Source organism: Equus quagga, chromosome 6 (assembly GCF_021613505.1).
Source record: "Equus quagga isolate Etosha38 chromosome 6, UCLA_HA_Equagga_1.0, whole genome shotgun sequence".
NCBI lineage: Eukaryota > Metazoa > Chordata > Mammalia > Perissodactyla > Equidae > Equus > Equus quagga.
In genome coordinates this window covers 76,216,465-76,230,772 of record NC_060272.1, presented here as the reverse complement: position 1 = coordinate 76,230,772, position 14,308 = coordinate 76,216,465, and the positions used below count along the sequence as shown (strand labels likewise).

At 42.1% G+C, this 14,308-nt stretch overlaps 1 protein-coding gene across 1 annotated transcript in view; it reads left to right on the top strand.

Moving 5' to 3' along the window:
• Positions 1 to 14,308, top strand: part of ATP8A2 (ATPase phospholipid transporting 8A2) — a 589,227-nt gene that overhangs the window by 563,743 nt on the left and 11,176 nt on the right. Inside the window, exon 36 of the mRNA XM_046664988.1 lies at positions 13,561 to 13,652. Within this exon, the coding sequence (XP_046520944.1) occupies positions 13,561 to 13,652 (92 nt within the window). The remainder of the gene's footprint in view (positions 1 to 13,560; positions 13,653 to 14,308) is intronic.

Genomic DNA, 14,308 nt, shown 5'->3' with positions numbered 1-14,308 from the left:
CCTCTATTTCTAATTTACTAAGAGGTTTTATTTTGTTTTTAAATCATGAATGGGTGTTGAATCTTGTAAAATGCTTTATCTGCATCTGCTGATATGATCATGTGATTTGTTTTTCATCTTTAGCCTGTTAATATGGTGGATTGCTTGATTGCTTTTTGAATACTGAACCAGCCTTGCCTCCCTGGAATAAACCCCATTTGGTCACGTTGTCTAATCCTTATTATATATTGCTGAATTTTATGTACTAATATTATGTTCAGACATTTTACGTCTATATTCATGAGGGATATTGGACTATGGTTTTCTTTTTTTGTAATGTCTTTGTATGGATTTAATGCCCAAGTAATACTAGCTTCATAAATGAATTGCAAAGTGTCCCTTCCTCGTCGATTTTCTGGAAGAGATTGTGTAGAACTGGTTTTAAGTCTTCTTTAAATATATTTGGTAGAATCCTCCAGTGAATCCCTCTGGGCCTGGACATTTCTTTTGGGGAGATTTTTAAATTATGAATTCAAGTTGCTTAATAGTTATAAGGATATCCAAATTGTTTGGAATTGTGTGAGTTTGGGTAGTTTTTGTTTATCGAAGAATTGGTCCATTTTATCTAAGTTGTCAAATTTATGTGTATAAAGCTGTTTGCAATATCCCTCCATTATCTTGTTGATGTCTGTAGGGTCTAGGGAGCTATCCCATATCATTCCTAATGTTGGTCATTTATATCTTCTCTCTTTTTTTCTTTATGAGTCTTTCCAGGGGTTTGTTAATTTTATTGTTATTTTCAATAACAAGCTCTTTATTTCACTGATTTTCTCCTACTGTTTCACTGATTTCTGCTCTGTATTATTTCCTTCCTTCTGCATGCTTTGGGTTTCTTTTGCTCTTCTTCTTTTCTTCAGGTGAGAATTTAGAATGTTAAGTTGAGACTTTTTGTTTTTTTCTAATGTATGCATTATTGCTATGAATTTCCCTCTCTGCACTGCTTAAACTGTGTCCCACAAATTCTGACGTATTTTCCTTCTAATTTAGTTCAATTTTTTTTTATTTCTCTTGAGACTTTCTATTTGACCTAGGGATCATTTGGAAGCATGCTGTTTAGTTCCCAAATGTTTGAAGATTTTTCTATTATCTTTCTGTTATTGATTTCTACTCTGATTCTGTTGTTTTTGGAGAACGCGCTCTCAATGAGTTCAGTCTTTTAAATTTGTTGAGGTTTGTTTTGTGGTCCAGATTGTAGTCTCTCTTGGCATATGTTCCTTGTGCACTTGGAAAGAATGTGTATTCTGCTGCCATTGAGTGGCGTGTTCTATAGATGCTGATTAGATCCTTTTTTTGATGATGTTTTAGAGTGCTTTAATTTCGTTCCTGATTTTCCGTCTGTACTATCAATTGTTGAGAGAGGACTGTTGAAGAATTCAGCTGTAATTATGAATGTGTTTCTCTCTTCAGTTCTATCAGTTTTTGCATCTGCAGCTCTCTTGCTTGGTGCATAGTCATGTGTTCTGGGTGGATTTACCCTCTGTCGTTATATAGTGTCCTTTGCTGTCTCTGGTAATTTTCTTTGCTCTGAAGTCTACTTTATCTGATATTAACATAGTTACTCCGGCATTCCTTTGATTAATGTTTGCATGATATATCTTTCTTCATCCTTTTATTTTCTGTCTTCCTATGTCATTATATTTGAAGTGGATTTCTTGTAGACAGCATATAATTGGGTCATATTTTTTAATCCACTCTGCCAGTCTGTTTCTTTTCATTGATATATCTAGACCATTTATATTTAATGTATTATTAATATGTTGGGGTTTAGGTCTACTATTTTATCTTTAATTTTCTGTTTGTTCTGTCTGTTTTTTATTTCTCTTTCTTTTTCCTTCTTTCTTATGACTTATGTGAACATTTTCTCGAAGTGCATTTTGATTTATCTATTGTGTTTTTGAGTGTGTCTCATAGTATAACTTTTCCTAGTTGTTCCAGGTATTACACTATACTAATCACAGTCTACTTGTGTTGTCATTTTACCAGTTTGAGTGAAATATAGAAACCTTGACTCCTTTTACATCTATTTACTCACACCCATTTATAATATAATTGTCTTAAATATCTTCTCTGTATGCATTTAAAATCATATCAGACAGTTTATAATTTTTGCTTAAACTTGTCAAAAATAATTTGGAGAATTCAAGAGAAAAGGAACAGCCCATTGTATTTACCCATATTTTTCTTACCATGTCCTTTCTTCCTTCTTGATGTTCCAAGATTCCTTCTTTTATCACTTCCTTTTTGTTTCTAGAACTTCCTTTAGCTGTTCTTGTAGGGTGGTTCTGATGGTGAAAGTTCTCTTAGTTTGCCTTCCATTTGAGAATGTCTTGATTTCTTCTTCATTCCTTAAAGATATTTTCACTGAGTTAACAGTTCTTTTCTTTCAGCACTTGAAGAATATTATGCCACTTCTGACCTCAGTGGTTTCTGATGAGAAATCCATTGTCATTCGAATTGGTTTTCCCCATAGGTAAAATGTCATTTCTCTTTGGTTGCTTTCAAGATCTTTTCTTTGTCTTTAATTTCCAGAAGTTTAATTATAATCTGTCTTGGCCTGAATTTCCTTGGGTTTATCCTATTTAGGATTTATGTACCTTCTTGAACCTGTAGGTTTATATCTCTCACTAAATTTGATAAGTTTTCAGCCTTTATTTCTTTGAGTGGTTTTTCAGCCCCATCCTCTTTCTCCTCTCCTTCTAGGACCCTGAAAACTTGAATGTTGTGTCTTCTGTTATATTCCCACAGGTCCCTGAGGCTCTGTTAATTTTTTCTCCAGTCTATTTTGCCTCTGTTATTCAGATTGGGTCATTGCTACTGTGCTGTCTTCTAGCTCACTGATTATTTCTTCTGTTCCCTCCATCCTGCTATTGAGCCAATCCATTAAGCTTTTTATTTCAGTTATTGTACTTATGAGTTCTAAAATTTACAATTGGTTCTTCTTTATACATTCTGTTTCTTTGCTGAGGCTTTCTTTTTTTTTTTTTTTTCATTGTTTTAAACATGTCATAGTTGCTCATTGAAGCATTTTTATCTTGGATGCTTTAAAGTCTTTCTCAGATTATTCCACTATCTCTGTCATCTTAAAGTTTGTATCTGTTGAGTGTTTTTTCACATTCGGTTTGAGATCTTTCTGTTTCTTGGTATGAAAAGTGATTTTCAAATCAAATGTGGATGTTTTGGGTGTTATATTATGTGACTGTGGATTTTATGACAGCCTTGCTCCTGCCAGGTAGAGATAATCCAGTTTCCCTAGTTGGCCTCTGTTGATGCATGATGGGTGGTGATGAAAGTTCCTGCTCTCCACATGATCTCCACTGACCCTGCAGGGGGAATAGGGGTGTGCCCTTTTTACCGCCTGGCAATGATGAAAGTCCTGATTCTACTTTAGGCCTCTTCTGATACCACTCCAGCAAGGAAGGAGAGGAATGCCTCTTTATCTCACTGAGTGGTAGATGGAAGCCCATTCTCCCCATGTGTCCCCTACATGGTCTCCACTGACACGACAGGGGACCATGATCAGCTGGCAAGGATGAAAACCCCAGGTCCCTACGAGGCCTCCTCTATCACTACCCCAGTAGGGGTGTTGGGCACCTTGTTGCAGCCTTGTAAGTGTGGAACTCTAGGCTGCCCACTTGGTCTTTGCTGACATGGGTGAGAGTGGGGCCACAGTTTTTTGGCGGGTATTTGGCTAGAGTAAAGAGATCATGGTCTAAAAGTTTTTGTTGTGCTAGGCTGCCCCTTTCCTGCTCCTTTGGCTAGAGAAAAGAGGCTTTTCCTGGGCTTTGTTGTCTGCACCTGTGGCATTTCTGGATTGACAGACTCTTCAGGTCAAAGTCTGGAATCTATAAGGTCAAAAGAAAGCTCCATTTTCTCGTGCTCTGAGGTTCCTAGCTGGTCTTCCTTCTTCTCTCCACCTTTTCAGTGTCTTGTTATATTTGTTTTACACATAATGTCTGGGGTTGTCGGTTGTACTTAACAGAAATAGGGAAAATACATCTACTCCATCATCCCAGAAGCAGAAGTCTCTCTGACCAAGAATGTTTAAAAATGGATTTTTGTTAACTTTTATAAGTAGATAGGATATGGTAATGCAGTACTAATTTTCAGAAGAAGCCATTTTTACCAATTTTACCTAAGTTGCTGTTCCAGGTGAAAGAACAGTGTGGTTGCTGGCTGCTAGTTTCTGTTTCTTTTTGAACTTTCCTCCTACCTCACTGGTTTAAGTTACCACTCCAGCTAGCAGGCACAGTAGAAAAGGATTATATGTATCTATTTTTGCTTTTAAATCTTTTCTATATCCCCACCCCTCTTTTTGTTAAAGACTTGCTAGGCAATTCTGTCCATCAGCACAGTTCGCTTCTGCACATCTGTGTTCTGACCTGGGATGGTTGTGGACAGACAGATCCCATCTATTTTGAGGCTGCAAATCTGCTGTTTCCCCTTGCAAAGTCATTGCCTAACCATTTGGTACTACAACTCCTTGGACAGACTCTTCTTTTATATAGGAATTCCCCCAAAACACACTATAAAAGAACGAAATTTCTTCAAGTACCCAGAATGGCCCACTTATACCTGCTATCCAAAACTTGGTCTGGAACGGAGGAAAATAAACACCATGCTGGTACAAGCCTGCCTTCTTTCCAGTTCCCTATTTTGAAGGTCAGAGGAGACTTGAAACCAGCGAGGACTAGAGGAATCTATCTTATTATTTTGGAGTAGAATTTGTATTGTTAGTTAACGTTGAACTCTGCCCTGTCCTCAGCCAGACTGTCCTCCAGCTGTTCCATGTAACCTGAATTCTTTTCTTGACAAAGTACACTGTCCTAGCTATTTAAAGGCCACAGAGGTTTTTTGCTCACAGCATCCTCCAGAGTTTGGAGGGGGCTTTTCTCCTCTGGAAGAGGATTGAGATGTTCTGTCCCATCATTTTTAAAGAATAATACACAGGAATTTATCTCAGCTGCTATTGGAAAACCTGCTGTGTCCTGAGCTCAGTTCTGGGCATCATGGACATGTGCAAAGACAAATGATGCCAGGACCGAGTGATGGAGAAACACAGGAGTAAGATAGTGAGTCACGGCTCAGATCCATAAATACAAAGGACAGATGCCATTGTATATCTGTAACAATGTCCTCTGTTCTCAGCCCCGGGTAGGTACTGTGAAAAATGCAGACAAAGTATAAGATTTGGTCCCTTTCTGAGAGAACAAACCCTCTATAGTTGAACACACGGACGACAGGTGGGTGCTTCTAGGAATCACCACTTACAGTGCCTCCCCCCACCCGCCACCTGCTCTCCATGGGTTTCTACAGGCTGAGGAATGCAAAGCGGCATCTCCAGCTTGCACCTCTCTAGCCACCAGTGTCCCACGGCCTCCTGAATGCCTCAGAGGCAACTTGAAGTCTCACATCCAAAACTGGACTCATTGTCTTTCCCACTAAACCTGTTCTTCTGCCTGTGTTTCCATCTGGATTGATGAACAAGGAGTCCTCCATTGTTCAGGATGTAGCTTCACTGTCAATTCTTCTTTAAGCCTTGCTGAACTTTCTCCACGTCCTTCCCTCCTCTGTTTCACCAAGAGGTAAAACTCTGAGCCTCATATGACCTCCATTCTGGCACTTATCGCCTTATGCCATGATATGGTCTACACAGTGAGATCACCTCAGAGGCTGTGAGCTTGGTGAGGACAGAGACTGTGTCTTAGGTAACTTCGTTCCCAGCACTGGATCTCACACAAATAGGTGCAGCATAAAGGCTGGATGAATGAGAAGTCAAGCTTTAAAAAGCAGGATGTGTATGGATTGGCAGAAAGGAAGGAGGAGAAGAATTTACTGCCATCTAATAGAATAGAATTTATGAAGGGCTCCTAGCTCCAACATATAACTCCTATCTTAATGCAATCTTAGGCTGCAAAACCTATTTTGTTTTGTTTTATTCTTGTTATTTTCCCTCATTACGTTAAGTGTATTTAACTGAGGTAAGGTTTCTGATCCTGCAAAGGCCTGGGTGGGTCTGGAATACACTTGAGCCCAAAAGGTTCTCATTTCCTAATGTTCAGATTATAATGCGTAAAATAAGTTATCAGTTGAGGCTATGAATCTCATTCTCTGGGGATCCTTAAAAATAGGTCAGAATTTCAACAGTCTAACAGATTGGTAGATGTTCGACCTTACCTGAAGGAAAGGGAACTTTGAACTAGGTGTTTTCTTGAGGAGCATGCAGATTTATGTTTTGAAGTCAGTCCAGCAGTCATTTGAAAATGTTTCTAAAAATACTTATTTGTTTTTGGCTTTATTGTGGTGTCAGCTGCGATTCTTACCGGCTGTAACTACTGACAAGATCTAAAACTCAGATTTGCGGTTATTCACTATATTCTCCATGTTCCTGCTCTTTGGCAATTCTGCATGTGTTATTTTTGCAGGAATAGCCTCCTGACAGAAATGTGGACATAAGAGTTTTATTCTCCAGCATAACACTTCTCAGCCCTCCACTCCTTCCTCCCACTGCTCGTTTGTTGAGACAGGAAGACGCTGCCTCCTGTAGGACATGTCACCTTCCACACAGAGCCTGCTTGTGAGGACTTGTGTGAGATTGGGTTTTACCATCGTTATTGGGGAGGCACTAAGAGTACACATTGGTCGGGTGAATTTGTGTTTGCATACACCTTTCATACCAGTAGATTCCAGTCAGCGTATCTGCTTAAGCTGGGACAAAAACTCAAAGGAAGCGCCTTAACTCCCACATTCCCAACCACTGGAGAAATAAACTGTGAAGATGGCATCATTGCCAACAGTTCAGGTGATGGGAGGGAATTTACCTTAATTCAGGACCCATTCCTCCTCCTTTTTGGTTTTTAATTGAATTTTCCTTTTTAAAATTGTAATAAAATTCACAAAGTATAAAATTTACCATTTTAAAGTGTATATTTAGTAGCATTTAATTCATTCTCAGTGTGGTGCAACCATCACCACTGTCCGGTTCCAGAACGCTTTTGTCTCCCCGAGGGGAAACCTTGTATGCTTTAAGCAGTCACTGCCCTCCCCCGCTCCCCACCCGACAGTCCCTGGCAACCACTGCTCTATTTGCCTATTATGGACATTTCACATAAATTTCACTTGTTATTTTCTGGGGTTTTTTCTTTTTGTTATAACCATTCTGGTAGATGTTAAGTGCTATCTCTGAGGTTTTGATTTGCATTTCACTAATGACTAGTGATGTTGAGTATCTTTTCACATGCTGTTGGCCGTTATGTTTCTTCTTTGGATAAATATCTATTCAAGCCTTTTGCCCATTTTTTAATTGGGTTGTTTTTTTGCTGTTGAGCTGTTGGGATTATTGATATATTCTGGATATCAGATGCTTATCAGATATATGATTTGCAAATACTTTTTTCTCATTTTGTGGTCTTTTCACTTTCTTGATAATATCCTTTGATGCAGAAAAGTTTTTAATTTTGATGAAGTCCAATTTATCTTTTTGTTGTTATTGTTGCCTGTACTTTGAGTGTCACACCTAAGAAACCATTGCCAAATCCAAGGTCATAAAAATTTACTCCTGTTTTCTTCTAAGATTTATATAGTTTTAACTGTTATATTCAGGTCTTTGATCCATTTCAGTTAATTTTTGTTTATGAGTGCAGATAAGGGCCCAACTTCATTCTTTTGCATGTGGAAATCGGGTTGTTCCAGCACCATTTGCTGAACAGACTATTCTTTCCCCATTGAATGGTCTTAGTACCCCAGCCAAAAATCTATTGACCATAGATATATGGATTTATTTCTGGGATGTCAATTATATTACATTGAGTTATATGTCTATCCTTATGCCAGGACCACACTGTTTTTATCACTGTAGTTTTATATTAAGTTTTTAAATCTGGAAGTGTGAGTCCTATAACTTTGTTGTTCTTTTTTCAAGATTGTTTTGGCTATTTGGGGTCCCTTGCAATTCCATATGAATCTTAGAACAAGTTTTTCCATTTCTGCAAAAAAGGCTGTTGGGGCTTTGCCTAATTGTTTTGGTTAGAACTTTCAGTAAATTAGTTGAATAGAAGTAATGAAAGCAGACTTCCTTGTCTTGTTCTTGCTCATAGAGAGATAGCTTTCAGTCTTTCATCATTGAGTATAAAGTTAGCTGTGGGTTTTCATAAACGCCTTTTATTGTGTTGAGGAATTTCCCTTCTGTTCTTAGTTTTCTGAGTATTTTTATCATGAAAGGATGTTGGATTTTTGTCAAATTCTTTTTCTGTATCAACTGAGATGATCATGTGATATTTTTTCCTCATTCTATTAACGTGGTATATTATATTGATTGATTTTTTTTTTTGTATGTTGAACCACCCTTGCATTCCAGGGATAAATCCCATGTGGTCATGATGTATAATCTTTTTATTATATTGCTGAATTCAGTTGGCTAGTATTTTGTTGAGGAATATCTTTTTTAAAAAAAGCAAAATCTCATAGATCTAAATTGTTCTTCTCTGTGTTAATTTGTACTCCTTTTGTTTGTTTTTTGTTTTGTTTTGGGTTTTTTTGGAGGAAGATTAGCTCTGAACTAATATCCGCTGCCAATCCTCCTCCTTTTTCTGAGGAAGACTGGCCCTGAGCTAACATCCCTGCCCATCTTCCTCTACTTTATATGTTGGATGCCTGCCACAGCGTGGCTTGATGAGTGGCATGTAGATCTGCATCTGGGATCCAAACTGGCAAACCCCAGGCCACCGAAGCAGAACGTGCAAACTTAACTGCTGTGCCACTGGACCGGCCCCCCTTTTTTTCTTTTCTTCTCATTATTTACAATTAACCAAAGTAAATATTTGGTTGTGTTTTCTTTACCTTTTTTCCTTTGTCTTTGTGAGTGGATAGCTTCCAAACCCTATACAGATGATGGAATGCTATAAATGGTGAATGTTATTCTTATTATCACTCCTTTCTATCTTGAGTTTTTCTAACATTATTGTTTATGAGAAATTTTAATAATGTTCATTCACAAGTGGTCTTTTCTTCCCCAAAGAAGAAAGGGAAATTGGGAAATAATGTTTCTTGACATTTCAACTTGGAGCACATGGAGAAGCCAGTGCCTCAGACACCTCCAGTGGAGAGCTTTCATACACTTTTCATCACCCAAAGCTTTGTCAAATCCGTTGCTGTTTTAAAAGTCTCCATCCAGAAAAGGCTCTTTCTGAGGATGGCAAGACTTGGGAAAGAATAATTCTGTGATCTTGTCCTGTGGCCATAATATTTTCCAGTAATTGGGTCAAGGGAGTATAAATTATTTATGGAAACCAGAGAGTCAATATGGTAGACTGAGCTGATGCAGAGAGGACTTTTCCAAATGCATAGAAATGCTGGGTGAAATATGAACAAAGAAAGGCTTTCAATACATAATCAAGTTCAAAAGAAAGACAAGGAAACCTAGGTACCAGAAATGGAGAGACATCAAAGCCAGCAGGGTAAGAGGGACCTGAAGCTGAGGAGGCAGCACAGACTCATAAAAGCTCAGGGGTTGAAGGTTCAGGGGTTGGTGTAGGGAGAGGAGATAAAACCTCAGTCCCATGTGAGATAGAACAGAGCTCTGTGCATAACGCTGCAGATTTTGTAGGGCTGCTATTTTAGTAAAACAGAAACCAGAAAACTTTTACTCACTAGATTAACAAAACAGCAATGAGTCATTCTACGTGCCCAGGCAAACAGGTGGAAAAAAGAATCATCCACTAGAAACTGGAAGCTGTGCTTATATATTTTATATAGGTCCCATTTAGACTTATTCCCAATGCTACAGGAACACTAAGCTAAGATAATAATATAAAAATTGATGTAACCTGTAGGGCCCTGGCAGAGGCAAAAGAAAAATCATTTTGGAGAAAGATTCCACAACTAGAGCACACATAGTAAATGAACCACAATGAAGGAGAGTCATTGAGTAGTACAGACATTTCTTAGCTCCCCGAGAACTGAAGATGCAAGGAGGGTCTGAAAGTGTATAAAATACTGGTGAAAGAGGACACAGAAATCAAAAAGCAAGAGTTGGATAATATGTAGGAACAGGTAGATCTGGGAGAAAATAAAATATATAAACGAAAAAGGTAGTAATTTAAATTAAAACATATTGGTCAGTTTAAAAATAGTTTAGATAAAGCCAAAAGGAGAAAGGAAATGGAAAATGTGGGGGAGATTTAGGGATGTGGAAGATAGAATTTTATATATACACACACACACATATATATATGAAGCTTCTGGATATATAAAAACAGAGAATGAGGGAATTCAGAGTGTTTTCCACAAGTGAAGATAAAGAAGCCCTCAGGTTATTGTCGCTTTCCAGGTCTAAGCAGCTGAGCAGGATATAAAAATAAATCTACGCTTAGTCACACCAAGTGTAATGAAACTGCAGAGCACCAAAGACAAATGATTATTAAAGCAACCAGAATGAAGACAGATTAACTGCAAACAACTAGTCCTTTAAACGACTAGACAATACAAAAGAAAATAAGAACGGAGAAAAGGAGCAAAGGAAATGTATGATAAACTGGAAACAAAATAAATGACGTCACTTACACATATTTTAAAACAGATTATACATTGTGAATGCATATATATAGAACAAAAGTGGGAAATATGGACAGAAGATTATTTCTAATTTTATTATAGTAGAATGGAAACAAATGGGATGAGAGAGGAATAGAAGGGGCCTTTATGTTTGAGATGTGGTTATTCTGTCAAAATCAGAAGTAGTTCTCACAAGGGGGCCCACTCCTGACATTTGCAGGACTTGGTGCGGGACTACAAAGGGAGGCCACGTACCACATCTAAGCGTGTGCAAGTTATAAGACAAGCTGACAGACAGCTGCAAACCTGATAACACACCTGAATAAAGACGGCAGTCCTTGGTGATTCCCAGACCCCTCGGAGGGCCGGGCCAGGAGGCGGGTGCGTGGGGGAGAGGTAGCAGCCCTGCGCACCCCTTTCTTCCTGCCCAACCCCAGCTCCGTCCCACACTGGGAGGGGATTGGTGCGTGGTGTGTGGACATCCCAGTCCACATGTCCCATGCAAAAAAGCCACCCTTTGGCCACCCCCACAGGCTGAGGAATGTGGACATTAGCTATATGATCTACTTTTAGAGGGATGGAGCTGGTGAAGAGGTCGGGTTGGCCTTGGATGCTAGCTCAGGGGTCACTGAGAAGGGACTTCTAGGGTCCCAAATACCTAGGATTGGGGACAGGCGTGAGCTCTGGGTGAACATGTCTCCTTGGCCCATGGCCCACTCACCCTGTGGGAGGAAGGGTTATAGGACGGAATGGGTCCCCCTGAAGCATGGAGTCAAGAGTGGTGCTGTCATTTGCTGATGCTGAGCAGGTTGTGGATATTTACTGTACGAGTTTCTGACTGTTTCTGTGTGCTTGGAACATTTCCTTATAGAAAAAGAAGAATGAGACAAGCATATGCCATTCCACAGGGGAATTAGGAACATCTGCCCAGCACAGAGGCAGAGGCAGGAGCACTGCGAGCAAGCACCCTGTGACCTTCTTATTTGGCACAGCTGAGTCTGCTTCCTCACCTGCCCAGCACCAGGAGGAGCTTCTGGACCTGAGATGTTAGAGGGACCAGGGATGGCTGGAAGGGAGGAGGGATGTGATGGCAGAGCCTAGTCCTGTATCTGTCCCCTGGGTTCCCGGGGAGAGCGCACCTTCGGCACCCTTTACCTCACCATGTGGGCCCTGGCAGGGAAGGCTGCCAGGGAGCTGCAGCACCGCCCTCAGGGAGCCCCCTGTGCACACAGTGCCCTGAGCAAGGCCTCCTGGGCGGGAATCACGGCCGGGGCCGTGTCAGACAGGGAGGACGACAGCCCTTCATTACACACCCCACGTCCTGAAACCAGCCAGCACAGAGAGCTGCAGACTCAGCAGCAGCCACACCGAGGACAGCGCACTCGCGGGCTCACGGGCTCGCTCCTAGTTCGTCCGCTGTCCCTGAGGTCCGGGGCAGTTGCATAGCTGGGCCTGGTGAGATTAATTTGGCCCGTGGAAGAAAAAGCTATGAGAGGCAAGGAAAGCCAGTGTGAAGGGACAGAAAGAGTGTTTTTCCTCATCAGCCATCAAACATTTGCCAAGCTGAGCTAGCTGAGGCTCACCCTTAATTGCTGATGAATTAAACATTGTCCTTTCAACCAAGATAATCAGAAAATGCTTGCTTCTGGAAACCCAAATGCAAAATGAACTTAAGCTCATAGAACTGTTGAGAATGCCCAGGGCCCACTGCTCTCTCGAAGGCCCTTGGGGGAGCTGGTCAGGGGAACATCCCCCTCAGGCTTGAGGCTCACAGGCCGATGCGGGGGAGGTGCTTTAGAGCTCAAGCAACCGCAGCTCCTTAACTTCTCTGCCATCAAGTTCCCACAAACGGTAGATTGGGGGTATATTCAATTATTGGGGCTGCCACAGCAAAGGACAACAGCCTGGGGGCTTAAACAACAGAAATTTATTTTCTCACAGTTCTGGAGGCTGCAAGTCCAAGATCAAGGTCCCAGCGGCTTGGGTTTCTTTTGAGGCTTCTATCCTTGGCTTATAGACGGTTGCAATCTTCCTTTGTCTTCACATGGTCTTCTCTCTGTGTGTCTGTGTCCTAATCTCTCCTTATGAGGACCCCCGTCAGAGTGGATTAGGGCCCAGCCTGATGACGTCATTTTAACTTAATTACCTCTTTAAGGACCTTCTTTGATCACAGTCCCATTCTGAGGTACTGGGGGTTAGGACTTCAGCATATGAACCTTGAGGGGGCATACAGTTCAGCTCATAACAGAGAAAACTGGCAGACTCCTGCACACCGGAAGTTTCTCTGGGGGCAAGCAGAGTGACATCCTGATGGGAAGAAATCAAAGCACCTTGGCCCAGCAGGACCATTTTCAAGCACCCCATTTTGGTTTTTAGGAATAAACAGCAGCCGGCCTCCAGGATAGCTCCATATTACTTTACAGCAGGTGGGAACAATTTCAAGAAAAGCAGGAAGAGCTCCTAATCCTTGTGTTTTAGAAGAAAACTCACCTGGGTTTTCATCGGGGTTCCAAATAAGCATCAGGTTCTGCAGAAAGAAGCCCGCCTCCTGCAGTGTGCTGAGGCTCCTGGGGAGGCTCTCGCCTTGTCCAGTGTGCTGGCCCGGGGACAGACAGCTGCAGGCGGGAGTGAGGCTTTGAGACGTGTGGCGTGGAAACACGTCCTTGCAGAAGTGCTGCGGGAGGCCGAGACCCGGTGTGAAAGGGCGCTTGTAGCGCGCTTCGGGGAGGGAGGGAAGGTGCCGTGTACAGGCGGCGGCACAGGGCACCTTTCAGGAGCGCAGGAGTGCCCTCAAAGTGGCGAGATAGCGTCTCCTGTCAATAACAGGGCAGCTTGCGAAACTGGACGTTTTTCTGGATGAGAGGAAGCTCTTTCCCGTCTGTCTGTTTTCCTGTACAACCTGGAGTCGCTCAGCGAGTGTCTTTGCGCTGCGCCCGTGTGAACTAGACGCTGAGCGTGTTTGCTTTCCCGCAGGGTGAACGAGCGCGACCGCCTGATAAAGAGGCTCGGCAAGAGGACGCCCCCCACTCTCCTCCGGGGAGCCTCGCTCCAGCAGAGCGTCCCGCGTAAGTAGCCCGGCCGGCTGGGGATGGCCCCCAGGGAGGCGGGAGCTGCAGGCAGGCGGCCGGGTGGGCTTCCCGCTGGGGAAGGAGACTGCCGAGCTGCCCCCACGGCTGCAAGTGGGATTCGATTATTTGGCCCGAGGCAAGTGCAGCCTGAATGTAGGCAATTCCCAGGGACCCAATCAAATGCCCGAATGACAAAATCCTTCAACTTAAAATCCTGATGTGGTTAAGATCCTTCTGCCAGCCTCCCAATAGCATTTTTTCTAAGGTTGAAATGATAGCACTTTAAACTATTTCCCTCAAAGATATCAATACGTACTGTCTTATTTAATGTTAGCGTATTAATTAAAACAATGACAATCACTGGGAAAAAAATCTCTGTGCTTTTCCCAGGAAGGGTGCCCTGTGTCTAGCACTGATGTCCCTCCTCTGAACACTAGGCCCAGGCCTGGTTTCTGCTGCAGGGGCCTGACTCACGCTGAGGTCTCCGGAGATGCACCCAAACCCAGAGAAGCGGGGAGCAGAAGGCCGTGAAAGGCAGATGGGGTGCTGGAGCTCTCGGGCGGCCTGTGGGCTTCCTGCGGCAATGCAGCTATTGGGCTCCCGGCTGAGGGGCTGGTCAGAGTGCAGGTGTCCTTCCCTGGGCTGCCTGCCTT